Raw genomic sequence first — 15809 nt, 5'->3', positions numbered from 1 at the left:
TACCTCTTTCAAATTTGTTCAAATTATGCCCCTGGGGTCAAATTTGACTCTGCCTTGGGGGTCACAAAATTGAAAATTTGCTTAAATAAGGCCTATTTTGTGAAAACTTTCAAAATCTCCCGTCCATAACCATTGGGCCTAGGGCTATCAAATTTGGTATGTAGAGACATCTAATAGTCCTCTACCAAATTTGTTCAAATTATACCCCTGGGGTCAAATTTGACCCTGCCCCGGGGTCACAAAATTGAACATATGCTTATATAGGGTATATTTTGTGAAAACTTTACAAATCTTCTCGTCCATAACCATTGGGCCTAGGGCTACCAAATTTGGTATGTAGTGGCATCTTATAGTCCTCTACCAAATTTGTTCAAATTATGCCCCTGGGGTCAAGTTTGACCCTGCCCCGAGGGTCACAAAATTGAACATATGCTTATATAAGGCCTATTTTGTGAAAACTTCAAAAAAATTCTTGTCAATAACAATCCGGCCTAGGGCTATCAAATTTGGTATATAGTGACATCTAATAGTCCTCTACCAAATTTGTTCAAATTTAATCCCTATGGTCAAATTTGACCCTGCCCCGGGGGTCATAAAATGGAACATATGCTTATATAGTGCCTATTTTGTGAAAATTTTAAAACTCTTCTTGTCCTTAACCATAAGGCATAGGGCTACTAAATTTGGTATGTAGTGACATGTTATAGTTCTCTACCAAGTTTGTTCAAATTATGCCCCTTGGGTCAAATTTGACCCTGCCCGGGGTCACAAAACTGAACATACGCTTATATGGGGCCTATTTTGTGAAAACTTTAAAAATCTTGTTGTCCATAACCATTGGGCCTAGGGCTACCAAATTTGGTATGTAGTGACATCTAATAAACCTCTACCAAATTTGTTCAAATAATGCCTCTGGGGTCAACTTTGACCCTGCCCCGGGGGGTCACAAAATTGAATAAACGCTTTTAAAGCGCCTATTTTGTGAAATCTTTACAAATCTTCTTGTCGAAAACCATTTGGACTATGGCTACCAAATTTGGTATGCAGTAACATCTTATAGTCCTCTACCAAGTTTGTTCAAATTATGCCCTTTGGGTCAAATTTGATCCTGACCCGCATGTCACAAAATTGAACATTATATACGCTTATATCTTTCTTATTTTGTGAAAACTTTAAAAATATTCTTGTCCTTAACTCTAGGACCTAGGGCTACCACATTTTGTATGTAGTGAGATATAGTAGTCCTCTACAAAGTTTTCTCAAATTATGCCCCTGGGGTTAAATTTGACCCAGCCCAGAAGGTCACAAAAGTGTACATGTGCTTAAATAGGGCCTATATTTAAGTATTTGCACATGCAGAGAAATTTGTTTCAGCCTTTTTTTCAGCAGTGGAGTGATACAGGGCCATCATGGCCCTCTTGTTTAAAAACTCTAAAAATGAAACCGTGTTCATGCTTGCATGAACACAGTTTATAAATGCTGTCAGAATTATAAAATATGCAATTACTATAAATACAAATGCCAGGGAAAAGTGCTTTTTGTACTAAAAAATTCGAATAAATATTACAATAATACATTTTGAATACTTTAGTATGTAATTAACAGTTTTTGTCTGAGAAAATCACTAAATTTTATATATTTATTCAAATTCACATAAATCATATTTCAAAAACACATCATTACTTCAAATCCTTTCACACAATACTGAAAAAAAGCACAGTTTCTGATTGTTATTGATTCTTTATTAATTAATACATGTACCATTTTTTAATCTTGATGCATCCTCAATTGTATAATGCACATCTTAATCTGTTTTAACAATTATAATATAAAGATTAAGGCTGACTCAGTAAAATAATAATCCATGATTTCTGCAGTACTTGCAGACAAAATAGAAATACTGCTGTGATATTATCTATCTATCTAATGGGATATTAATTTGGCTTCAATAGAAAAAAATCAAAGCATACACATGTATAAAATGTGTATGTATATATTAGTTAAACTTAAATTGATTGACCATCGATAATAGATATTATAATATATGTATGTATATATATATATCCTTGTAAAACTAAAAATTAAATATGTATGTTTCTATTACATCATAAAGGACTTTTATTTTCAGACAAAGTACAGTGAAGCTTAAAACAGTATCCAATTGTAACAGTCAATTTTGGGAAAATCAACCTTATAATTATTTTCTGTGTTGGCCAATGTCATAATTGGTATAAAATGTATATTGAACTGGAAGTTCTCTTTATTTTTAATGATAACATTTGCTTGGTCAGCCATAATTGTCACAATCAAGTGGTCTTTTTACACTGTAGTTTTCTCACTGACTATGGGTTTGTTCTGAGAATGAGCCACACAAAGTATCGTTGGGGAGATGAGTTGTCAATTTTATGTTTATCAGTCTTTCATAATCCAGTATACCTGTAAAAAGGGAATTTGTAACTAATAATCACACAATATACACAATTAAAATTGTATGCATTTAGATTTATTTAGTACTGCACATTAATCATTTTCCAAAAATATGTAGCAACATTACATTATATAATGCTGCAATACTAAAGTAATTTACTAATTAAAGGTCGCTGATGTGTAATGGATGTGGTGTCCACCTAATGATCTGGAGGTCACTGGTTTGATCCCCAGTGTGGTACGTAGTTAGTATTTTAAATTTAATCGAACTAAAAAAGGGTTAAAACTAACAACTGAAACCCTTATTAATACATTTTATTTTGAATCAAGCAAATGTGGAAATTCATTAAAAATAATGAGTAAAATTTAAAAATTCTACTTTAAAGTAATCATGATAATTTAGATCATTTTCAGAATATTTAATGATGATTATGATACAATTATATATTCCCTAAATGATAAAAATAAAACATGTAATGTTAATTTATGAAAAAAAAACGTTTTAATTTTATCAATATCATGGTAATTACAACTAGATACAGGCAATTAGATCAGAAATGTGCATGAATTATATTAACCCATTCATGCCTAGCGTCCTGAAAAAAAGGACATTGCAAACAGCGTAGACCCAGATGAGACGCCGCATAATGCGGCGTCTCATCTGGGTCTGCGCTGTTTGCTTAAAGAAATTTCTGTAAGAAATATTCTAAATATAGAAATAAATATACCAGACACCCCTATTTTTGGAAATAAATTGATCCAATTTAGAAGGATGGGTGAGTCCACTGGGCATAAATGGGTTAATGAACAACCCAGACATTTGTAGTGATTTATGGTCACTATTTCATTTGATTAACGTTCTATACATGACCTGTCATAAAAGGTATTTTTTAGCCAGTACTACAATCGGCAATGATAGTCTGTATTGCATACATATTCCAACGTCTATTATCGATTCGCTTCCTCAAACTGAACAAATATTTAATGTTTACATCGCGAAACGTAATGCATCCAGTTTCACTTTCGGTTTGGTTGGTTTTGTAAACACCGTAATTTCATCTTAAAAATTGGATGATAGGGTGATTAAATAATAATGGAAAAGTAAATCACTTGGATAATAGGTCAAAATGCAACACAAATGAACGTTAATAGTGCTCTTAATATCAAAGTTTCGGTAAAAAGTTTGGCGCTAGTTCAACGCGCATGTATACAGCCTCATAACAATAGACTGACAACCTTTTGGGTAGTAAAGTAGTAATACAAGGCAATATGGCGCCCGTTAGCCACGAGGCCTATCTTACGGAGGAATCCGAGATAGCCGATGTATCACGATTGCTGCTGATCCAGAGTGGCCGTAGCGGTCACACTAACACTACACAAATAGGCTAGATTGCACTTCACCGGTACGCAGTTGTTTACCACTATCGACAAAGCGGGGGTTTGGGGGCGGTAGCCCCCGATACTAAGGAAATATATAGGTGTTGGAAATATATCTGTGTTTGATTTATTTTAATCCATATTTGCGTTCATTAATGTAAATATGTTTGTTTGTACTTTGTTTTGTTCATTTTATTAATATAAAGTTCTGTTTTTCTGCAAAAAATTCATATCACTATGATGCTTGCAATATTGAGTCTTTTATGTTTACAATCTACTAACATCTTTACACATTATAACACATTATCTTTTATTTCATTCCAACATTATGTTCATAGTATTTTAGTGGCCAAAAATTTTCTTTTCCTATTGAAAATAATGTATTACTCGTTCAATTATGAAAACCTAGTCATTACAATACTTATTGGCAATTAAACATACAATTTCACCTCTTCTTGTTCTTCATTTCTTATTTTTTAATACAGTAAAATATATAATCTTATTATCACTCACTACCTTCATTAAAATTCATGGTCGCTTCATTCCATCTCCTTTCACTGGTCGCAAACATTGCAACATCAACGCCGTATATCTTTTTAAAGATATTTCTTGTTATTACTATTACTTTTACTACTACTGCTCTTACTAATGTTGCAATTAATGAACATCAAATGGAAACATTCATTAACATGGCCCCACATTCACCATTTTTACTATATATTATTCACTGCATTATGAAAAACTCAGAGCTTTGGATTACAATATACACAATCTTCCCACTGTAGACGAAAACGAGGCTCCAGCCTTTGCAGACGACCTGTCACCAGTGACCTTGATCGAAGGCGGCAGACTAGTTCTGAAATGTGCGGTGAGCGGGAAACCAGACCCGAGCATTGACTGGTTTAAAGATGGCATGGTAAGTTGTTAAATAAGCCTACACAAGTGGATTATCTTTGTATAAGTCTGCTTTCCAGCACAATGTTAATAATTCTAAAGCGCGTAAATGATCAGAACCCAGGTGAACGTGTTTGGCTTCTAAGCTCATCATTTATTCCATGATCATCTTGGTGCGTGGGAAGGTCGCTTCATCAATGTTTTTATATGCGTATACATTTTTTATCTGTTATACATTTTAGTTTTAAGCAATCTGTCTTCCCCAGAATGTAAAGCTCTCTGACAATGTCACAACGAGGTACAGAGCGGGGCTGTGCTCTTTGACAATACCGGACGTGACGTCACTGGACTCTGGCGTGTACGTGTGTCGTGCCAGTAACGATGAGGGACAAGCGGAACTGACCGCGCATGTTGCAGTGAAACGTAAACTATTGATTACAAATTGTTTGTTAATGCATCTGTTTTGATTACACAAAACCATTTGTAAACTTTTTAAACATCGAAGCATTTATCACAAACGCCATAGGCGTATGAACATTTCATATTCATATCGCCTATACAGTGTAAGCTCTCTATTGAGTGCACCTACGTTTTGATTTGTGATTTATTCTAGGGTAATCATGAGGTTCGCGAGCGCCAAATCAGCCAAGCATTTTACTACCTCCCCGAGGCATTTCATTGACCTTCTAAAGGCGGTGACCCTAAATAATTTTAGGTCTAAAACTGGTGTTTTCCTATCTGAGTAGTTGATAAGACAAAGAAGTTTTCTTATATCAGTTTCTTTAGTTTTATTGTGCGCTGAAATTGATACAAGTAAAACACCTTTATGTTCTCTCGCAGCGAAGGTGCTACACAAGGGGCCGTTGCCGGACCTGCCCAAGTTTCTCCGCCCTCCACAGGGTCAGATGGTCGCCGACGGGGACCCTGCCATCATCGAGTGCGAGGTCACTGGTAGGAAACATTAATCAATATCATTCGACCCGGTTGCTGAAAATCATATCATTCAATTTATCTAACAGACAATGTGCTAACATCTGCAAATTATTATAATTCATATATATTTAAAATATATTTTTTTATGATATAATAGCAATACCAAATGACAAATTGTTAATTTAAAGCGTAAATGTCTTTGTTTCTGAAACAATGTCATTAAAAACAAATAACTAACTAAACCATTAACGTTTTCAGCAATCGGGCATTGGTGTCGTACATACCTGCCGTTTCTTCGTTGAAGAATCATAACAAATATGCATGTATCTGTTTTAAGCTACATCTATATCAGATAATATCTACACGCGATTGTAACATCATGCTCAATCGTGTAAAGCGCATGAAAGATAGCGAATTGTACACTTCAAAACAGCTCACGTGATAAATGGCATATTTACTCTAGGGAACGCTGAGGTCACATGGTACAGAGGTCGCGAGGTCATTCTTCAAAACGAGGACTTCAAGTTTGAGACTTCCGGTAACGTTCATAGGCTTCGGATCAATGAGATATTTCCAGAGGACAGCGGAACATACCGAGCCGAAGCGACGAATGACACCGGATCTACATCTAGCTATTTCACTCTTTTTGTAAATGGTATGCTTTTTTTCTCATGTATCGACACAGAATTCACAATATGTCACTATTTTTAGAATTTATGGCTTTTGAATTTTTTACAAACCCACGTTAAATATTAAAATCTTCTTGGAACAGCAGCCTTCATCTTGATCATATACCAGTAATTACAGATAAATATATAAAAAGGTCCTAAGCCATGAGTTTTCACGATGACGTTAGCCTTCCATGCGTTGTTTGCATATAACTATTGGTAAACACATCCATGTACAATACGCTTGAGAAGTTTGCAGTGTTCAAGTATCGTGAAGCATCAATTTTTCACGTTCAGTTCCGGACGAAGAACCTTCCGGTCCCGTGTTTCAGCGCTTCCCACGCTCCTTGCACGTGGACGAGGGCACCGAGGTCACGTTATCGTGCACATTGGACGAAGCCCACACTGGTATGTATGTTTGTGTATGACGAGTTCCACACTGATACGTATGTTGGTGTATGACGAGGTTCACACAGGTACGTATGTTGGTGTATGACGAGGTCCAAACAGGTTCGTATGTTTGAGTATGACGAGTTCCACACTGATACGTATGTTGGTGTATGACGAGTTCCACACTGATACGTATGTTGGTGTATGACGAGGCCCACACAGGTACGTATGTTGGTGTATGACACGGCCCACACAGGTACGTATGTTGGTGTATGACGAGGCCCACACAGGTAGGTATGTTTGTGTATGACACGGCCCACACTAATACGTATGTTGGTGTATGACGAGTTCGACACTGGTACGTATGTTGGTGTATGACGAGGCTTACACAGGTACGTATGTTGGTGTACGACACGGCCGACACAGGTACGTATGTTGGTGTATGACGAGGCCCACACAGGTACGTATGTTGGTGTATGACGAGGCCCACACAGGTACGTTTGTTGGTGTTTGACACGGCCCACACAGGTACGAATGTTGGTGTATGACGAGGCCCACACAGGTACGTTTGTTGGTGTATGACACGGCCCACACAGGTACGTATGTTGGTGTATGACGAGGCCCACACATGTACGTATGTTGGTGTATGACGAGGCCCACACAGGTACGTATGTTAGGGTATGACGAGGCCCACACAGGTACGTATGTTGGTGTATGACGAGGCCCACACAGGTACGTATGTTGGTGTATGACGAGGCCCACACATGTACGTATGTTGGTGTATGACGAGGTCCAAACAGGTACGTATGTTGGTGTATGACGAGGTCCAAACAGGTACGTATGTTGGTGTATGACGAGGTCCACACAGGCACGTATGTTGGTGTATGACACGGCCCACACAGGTACGTATGTTGGAGTATGACGAGGTCCAAACAGGTACGTATGTTGGTGTATGACGAGGTCCACACAGGCACGTATGTTGGTGTATGACACGGCCCACACAGGTACGTATGTTGGAGTATGACGAGGTCCAAACAGGTTAGTATGTTGGTGTATGACGAGGTCCACACAGGTACGTATGTTGGTGTATGACGAGGTCCAAACAGGTACGTATGTTGGTGTATGACGAGGTCCGCACAAGTACGTATGTTGGTGTATGACGAGGTCCACACAGGTACGTATGTTGGTGTATGACGAGGTCCACACAGATATGTATGTTGGTGAATGACGAGGTCCACAAAGGTACGTATGTTGGTGTATGACGAGGCCCACACAGGTACATATGTTGGTGTATGACGAGGTCCACACGGATTCGTTTGTTGGTTCACTGACGAGGTCCACACAGATACGTATGTTGATTCACTGACGAGCTTCACACAGGTACGTATGTTGGTGTATGACGAGGTCCACACAGGTACGTATGTTGGTGTATGACACGGCCCACACAGGTACGAATGTTGGTGTATGACGAGGCCCACACAGGTACGTTTGTTGGTGTATGACACGGCCCACACAGGTACGTATGTTGGTGTATGACGAGGCCCACACATGTACGTATGTTGGTGTATGACGAGGCCCACACAGGTACGTATGTTAGGGTATGTCGAGGCCCACGCAGGTACGTATGTTGGTGTATGACGAGGCCCACACAGGTACGTATGTTGGTGTATGACGAGGCCCACACATGTACGTATGTTGGTGTATGACGAGGTCCACACAGGTACGTATGTTGGTGTATGACCAGGTCCACACAGGCACGTATGTTGGTGTATGACACGGCCCACACAGGTACGTATGTTGGAGTATGACGAGGTCCAAACAGGTACGTATGTTGGTGTATGACGAGGTCCACACAGGTACGTATGTTGGTGTATGACGATGTCAAAACAGGTACGTATGTTGGTGTATGACGAGGTCCGCACAAGTACGTATGTTGGTGTATGACGAGGTCCACACAGGTACGTATGTTGGTGTATGACGAGGTCCACACAGGTACGTATGTTGGTGTATGACACGGCCCACACAGGTACGTATGTTGGTGTATGACGAGGTCCACACAGGTACGTATGTTGGTATATGACACGGCCCACACAGGTACGTATGTTGGTGTATGACGAGGCCCACACAGGTACGTATGTTAGGGTATGACGAGGCCCACACAGGTACGTATGTTGGTGTATGACGAGGCCCACACAGGTACGTATGTTGGTGTATGACGAGGCCCACACATGTACGTATGTTGGTGTATGACGAGGTCCACACAGGTACGTATGTTGGTGTATGACGAGGTCCACACAGGCACGTATGTTGGTGTATGACACGGCCCACACAGGTACGTATGTTGGAGTATGACGAGGTCCAAACAGGTACGTATGTTGGTGTATGACGAGGTCCACACAGGCACGTATGTTGGTTAATGACGAGGCCCACACAGGTACGTATTTTGGAGTATGACGAGGTCCAAACAGGTAAGTATGTCGGTGTATGACGAGGTCCACACAGGTACGTATGTTGGTGTATAACGAGGTCAAAACAGGTACTTATGTTGGTGTATGACGAGGTCCGCACAAGTACGTATGTTGGTGTATGACGAGGTCCACACAGGTACGTATGTTGGTGTATGACGAGGTCCACACAGATATGTATGTTGGTGAATGACGAGGTCCACACAGGTACGTATGTTGGTGTATGACGAGGCCCACACAGGTACATATGTTGGTGTATGACGAGGTCCACACGGATTCGTTTGTTGGTTCACTGACGAGGTCCACACAGGTATGTATGTTGGTTCACTGACGAGGTCCACACAGGTACGTATGTTGGTGTATGACGAGTTCCACACAGGTACGTATGTTGGTGTATGACGAGGTCCACACAGATACATATGTTGGTGTATGACGAGGTCCACACAGGTACGTATGTTGGTGTATGACGAGGTCCACACAGGTACGTATGTTGGTTCACTGACGAGGTCCACTCAGGTACGTTTGTTGGTGTATGACGAGGTCCAAACAGGTACGTATTTTGGTGTATGAAGAGGCCCACACAGGTACGTATGTTGGTGTATGAAGAGGTCCACACTGGTACGTATGTTGGTGAAAGACGAGGTCCACACAGGTACGTATGTTGGTTCACTGACGAAGTCCACACAGGTACGTATGTTGGTGTATGACGAGGTCCACACAGGTACGTATGTTGGTTCACTGACGAGGTCCACTCAGGTACGTTTGTTGGTGTATGACGAGGTCCAAACAGGTACGTTTGTTGGTGTATGAAGAGGCCCACACAGGTACGTATGATGGTGTATGAAGAGGTCCACACTGGTACGTATGTTGGTGAAAGACGAGGTCCACACAGGTACGTATGTTGGTTCACTGACGAGGTCCACTCAGGTACGTTTGTTGGTGTATGACGAGGTCCAAACAGGTACGTATGTTGGTGTATGAAGAGGCCCACACAGGTACGTATGTTGGTGTATGCAGAGGTCCACACTGGTACGTATGTTGGTGAAAGACGAGGTCCACACAGGTACGTATGTTGGTTCACTGACGAGGTCCACTCAGGTACGTTTGTTGGTGTATGACGAGGTCCAAACAGGTACGTATGTTGGTGTATGAAGAGGCCCACACAGGTACGTATGTTGGTGTATGAAGAGGTCCACACTGGTACGTATGTTGGTGAAAGACGAGGTCCACACATGTATGTATGTTGGTTTATGACGAGGTCCACACAGTTACGTATGTTAGTGCAATGACGAGGTCCACACAGGTACGTATGTTAGTGATGTTGATACAGGTATTGTGTCATCTCCATGAAAAACGGAATGCTTTTTGATGTCCCGGAATTATTTTTGGAAATCCTTCTTAGTTTGTTTGTATCACATTCACGATATCGAGTTGTGTGTCTTTTTGCGTTGCCGTTCTTGATGAAACACATGTCGTTAGACGTTTCACAGTTAATTATTGTTTTGGTGTGAGTATATTTATTTATGTTTTAAATTCTTTGTTTATAATTCGTGCGTGCTACAAACGGAATCGCATTCATTTCATATGTTAATGCATATTTTGAAGTACATGTGTATTCCCTTTGATCGACTAAAAATAATACTGTATTCGACAAGCATTTTTTTTCAACAAATTTACTTAAAATAAAATGTATTCCTTATTGTAATAATATTTACTCCCAGAAACGATTTATTGACCACCGCCACATTGGCTACCACATGACCCGCTGCCTTTGACGGCACTGAAGAATCTGGTAGACTACCGCGTTCAAAAGTCTAACAATAAACAAAGATAGGAAACATTTATGAATTATATTTAACATCGTTAAAATATAAAACACGCAAAATTCCCAACAATATTAAGTGACAACACGTATAGTTTAATGCCTATTAAGCTATTTTTAAGTACTCCTTTCAGTTCTGTCTTTGCTTAAAACACAATTATTTCTTTACTGAATGTACTTATTCGAATAGTCTGAAGTAAACTTCGTGATTTTTAGCGTACATAGTTCAAGAGATATTAATTAGCGAAACTTTGACAGATCTATGCCCGAGGTGCACAGTTTTATTACAGAACAGAACAGAACAGAACAGAACATAATTTTATTACACATAAACCTTACAGTTTCTAGTGTTAACAAAAACAATAATACAAATACATGAATATAGTAAGTGGATTTAGCAGAAATTGTTATATAATAGTTATGGATGAACTTTACAGATACTTGAACAAAACTCGTTTTAAATCACATGTTAACAGTGTATATTGCTACATATGAATGCTTTTTACTACTTTTGTAATCATAAAGGTAAAACATTAATTGTAATTTGAAGGAGCATAGAATATAACAGTGCGCATCCAAACCACATACATTTTAAGTAGCAACGGCACAATTACAAATTATAGTTGAACTTGTATCATAATACATCGGCATAGTCTATAATCAGTAAAATATAAAAATAAATATAATTTCGAAATATTACAATAATTATACTTTCGAAGGAGCACACATTATACATTCGAATCATAATCACAAAATCAGGTATCGAAACTGTACCGGATAATACATATAATTAATATGAATGCAACATCTATATCATCATATACTAAAAACAATACATGTTCAAATAAAGCATATCACATGATGTCATATTGTATTCAATATACATGTTAAACTATAAAACAAATACATTGAATAAATTATACATTATTATTGGTATAACGATTGCGAATCTTGAGTGCTTCTGAAACGAACTTTCCTAACTTTAGCATTTCATTTTTATTTTCTGTAGTTAATAATATTGTGAGGAGTTTGAACATACTAGGTCTGACTCTATAATAGGTTTTAATGTAGTTTTCTCTAATTTGGGCAAATTTAGAACATTTCAACAAAAAGTGGTATTCATCTTCTATTTCATTACTGTCACATAATTGGCAGAGTCGCAAGTTTCGTTCTAATCTATCGTATCTTCCAGTCTGTAGTCTCAAGTTATGAGCACAGATGCGTATTTTCGAAATCGCTGTTCTTAAATTTCTTGAAACAATCGTCTCTAAATATGGTTCAAACGAAAATGTTGTTTTAATTGCTTTGTATACAATTGGTTCCCTATTATCATAAATATCTCGATTCCACTATTGTAATTATTCGTCGATAACTCTTTGTTTAAACAATGACAAAAAATTAACCTCGTTGATTTGTGAGTTATTAGACCAAACATAATTAAATCCGTATTTAGATAGTAAGGCCCTGACCTTCCCAAACCAGTTCAATGTATTGTCATTTACGGCAATTAGACCATCTTCCAATATATATCGTAATATAATGTTTTCGCTTCTACTTATTTTAAACCAATATTTTACAATACGTTCATATCTGTTAATATACAACGGGTATCTACCAAGTTCACCGTAAACGGCTACACTTGAGGTTGATTTATTGACACCAAGAACAGCTTTGCAGAATTTAAGGTGCAATTTTTCCAACTCGCTACACTTTGAGAAACCCCATATTTCACACGAGTGTGTGATAATTGAAGACACAAAAGCATCAAATAACTGCAAAGCTACCTTTGGTTTACAATTATAAGTTTTCAGGTTGGTTAACAATACGTTGAGTGCTTTTAAGCCCTTACCACGCAAAGTTTTAGTATTGAGATTAAAGTTCCCTGTATAATTAAGGGTTACACCCAGATAAATAAAATCATTAACAATGTCTATGTTTTCGTTACCATATACCCACCGCTCATTACGTTTTATAGCTCCGCGTTTGCGGAAAACAATAATTTTGGTTTTTGGAATGTTTACTTGCAAACCCCAGGTATTACAATATTCATATAAACGGTCGATAGACTGTTGTAGGTCTTCCGGCGTTTCACCTATGACAACCATATCGTCTGCAAACAGAAGTAGAATTAAACAAATGTCTTGTATATTTATTCCAGCATTATGTCTTTTTTTGTAAAAACATTTCAAGATCGTCCACGAAAAGAGAAAAAAGGATCGGCGATGTTATCTCCCCCTGCCTTAGTCCGATTGCTATATTAAAATACTCCGAGTATGTGTTGCAATGTCTAACACATGCTTTGACCGACTGGTACATACTGCGTATTATGCGCAACATTTTGCCGTCCAAATTGGACTTGTATAACTTTAACCACAGTGCATTTAAATATATAGAATCAAAACAACGTTTCATATCTATGAAACAGCAATACAATCGTTTATTCATATTAACATATTTTTGAATAACTGAATGGAGTATGAAAACCGCATCTATTGCTGACCTGCCTTTTCTAAACCCAAACTGCGCGTCAGATATAACATCGTTTATTTCACACCATGTTGTTATTCGCTGGTTGAGTACACATGTAAACAACTTTGCGAAGTTACTTAATAAGGTGATGCCTCTATAATTACTAGGGTTTGGATTTATCACCCTTCTTATGTATAGGGATTATAATCCCTTCAGTCCAAGATAACGGAAATTTGCCTGTATTTAAAATCATGTTAAAATCGTTGTAATGTTACCCGCCAAAATATCACAGGTTTCCATAAAATATTCGTTAAGCAATTTATCTACGCCAGGTGATTTACATTTCTTTAAGACGGCAATAGCTTTAATTACTTCACTATACGTTATTTGGTTATCAAGGTCCCCATATACGTTGTCAAAATTGTCGAAGTCATGGTTTGAATTAAAATCTTCTGCGTTAGCATTATCATTAGAATTTTCATTTGAAAACATTTGCTGGAAATGATTCTTAAAGTCATTAAGTGACGTGTTGCTAGTACAACCTGATGGATTGTGTGATCTAAAGTACTTCCAAAAGTCCTTGGATTTGTGCCGTTTAAGATGTTCGAATTGTTTACAGCGTCTGAGATTGTACGCCTTACGCTTCTTTTTGTGATTAATTTAGAAGTACGTTTTAATTGACACATTTTTACTCTATCTGTATCACTATGTGAGTTGTTATATATACATGTATATACAATGCATCTTTATATGATCGTTTCGCTTCTCTACATTCTTGATCAAACCATTTATCGCTATCCGATATAGTGTGTCGTTCAAATTGTGGATATTTTTTAACGTGCTTGATAAATAATGGGTCAGCAACATCTCTTACAATATTGGTGATTTTTTTTTTACAATGGTGTCAATATTTGTGTCGCTTTGTTCGATATGGCTTTGGAGTAGATCGTTAAAATCCGGAGCCCTGTTTATAGATGTAACCTATTTCCGGTGGTGCGGAAAGGTCGCTTCCTGTTCTCGCTCTACACTAAATTTATTTCTTTCTGCAGGCAACTGCTGTTTAGCATGGAATTACTTATTGCTTTTGTTTAATAAATGCTGTCTTAACATTTTGGTCAGGTTTGTCAGCCCAATATTATCCATCCACATCATTTTCAGACTTCTCATTGTTGGATCTATTGAAGCCAAATAGTCCGCCATCTTGTTTTTCCCATGATTCATAGCGGTCAAATGTAAACAATCAGCCTGGTCATCGGAGTTTTCATCCCGAATGGTAATCATGTTTAGACTGTAAAATCACCAAATTACCATGCCACACGGAGAACATACCCTCAACAATGCCCTTGCTCGTACAAGACAGACCTGCCATCAGTCTACAAACACAGTTCATTACTAGCATGAAACTACACATGGGTAAAACCAAGGGCCCTGTATGCCGCATTAGTCTGGTCTTACTATACATATGTTCCCTACTACTAGCGGATATAGAGCCAAACCCAGGCCCTAGAAGACTGAAGTTTCCACGTGCCATCTGTAACCAAGCTTGCAAGTGGACAGGAAAACAAAGTGTATTTGTGATACATGTGACTGTTGGTACCACCAAGAATACATGGGCATGCCAGACACAGTGTTTAAGGCACTAGCAAATTACAGCTGGGAATGCGTCCAGTGTGGTATGCCCAATTTTTCAACTGGCATCTTCAACACAACACTGTTTGACACAAGCAACAGCTTCGCAAATCTGAGTCTAAACTCTAACTTGGACAGCGAAATCAGTTTCAGCTGCCCCAACGCCACATCGTCACCAAACCGTAGGCTCCATAGCTCCACCACGGATGCTAGACCTGAGAAGCGCTATGACTTGCCACTCAGGGTTCTTATTATCAACTGCCAGTCCATCAAGAGTCCGGGAAAGAAGGCACAACTGGAGAACATGATAGCCTCCACACAAGCTGATCTAGTCATCGGGTCCGAATCCTGGCTAGACAGCAGCGTCAGCTCATCTGAGGTCTTCCCACCCCAATTCAAGTCATATCGCCGCGATCGACAAAATGATGCCATGGTGGTGGTGTATATCTCCTTGTGTCCGACAAATACGTGATGAGCCAGCAGAAGTGAATCCCACAGGCGACTGTGAGGTGGTTTGGTGCAAGATCAAGGTCAAGGGAGCCCAGGACTTATATGTTGGGGCATTTTACAAGCCTTCATCCAATACAGCTCCTGAATACCTCGATTTACTGGACACCTGCCTCTCCAATACAGAATACCAAGAGGAGCTCACTTATGGCTGGGCGGCGACTTCAATCTCGCCGACACAAACTGGGAAAATGAGTGTCCAAAGCCACAGGCCACACATATGGAGCA

At 38.8% G+C, this 15809-nt stretch overlaps 1 protein-coding gene across 1 annotated transcript in view; it reads left to right on the top strand.

Annotated features, from left to right (window-relative positions):
- The window catches only part of LOC127870931 (twitchin-like), a 229367-nt gene that overhangs the window by 201789 nt on the left and 11769 nt on the right, over nucleotides 1-15809 (top strand). Inside the window, 5 exon segments of the mRNA XM_052413522.1 lie at nucleotides 4590-4720; nucleotides 4965-5121; nucleotides 5539-5649; nucleotides 6095-6286; nucleotides 6597-6707. Of these exon segments, the coding sequence (XP_052269482.1) occupies nucleotides 4590-4720; nucleotides 4965-5121; nucleotides 5539-5649; nucleotides 6095-6286; nucleotides 6597-6707 (702 nt within the window).

The sequence above is a fragment of the Dreissena polymorpha genome, chromosome 1, assembly GCF_020536995.1.
Source record: "Dreissena polymorpha isolate Duluth1 chromosome 1, UMN_Dpol_1.0, whole genome shotgun sequence".
In the NCBI taxonomy this organism is placed as follows: domain Eukaryota; kingdom Metazoa; phylum Mollusca; class Bivalvia; order Myida; family Dreissenidae; genus Dreissena; species Dreissena polymorpha.
The sequence above is the reverse complement of the archived record's forward strand: the minus strand, read 5'-3'. Positions and strand labels throughout refer to the sequence as shown.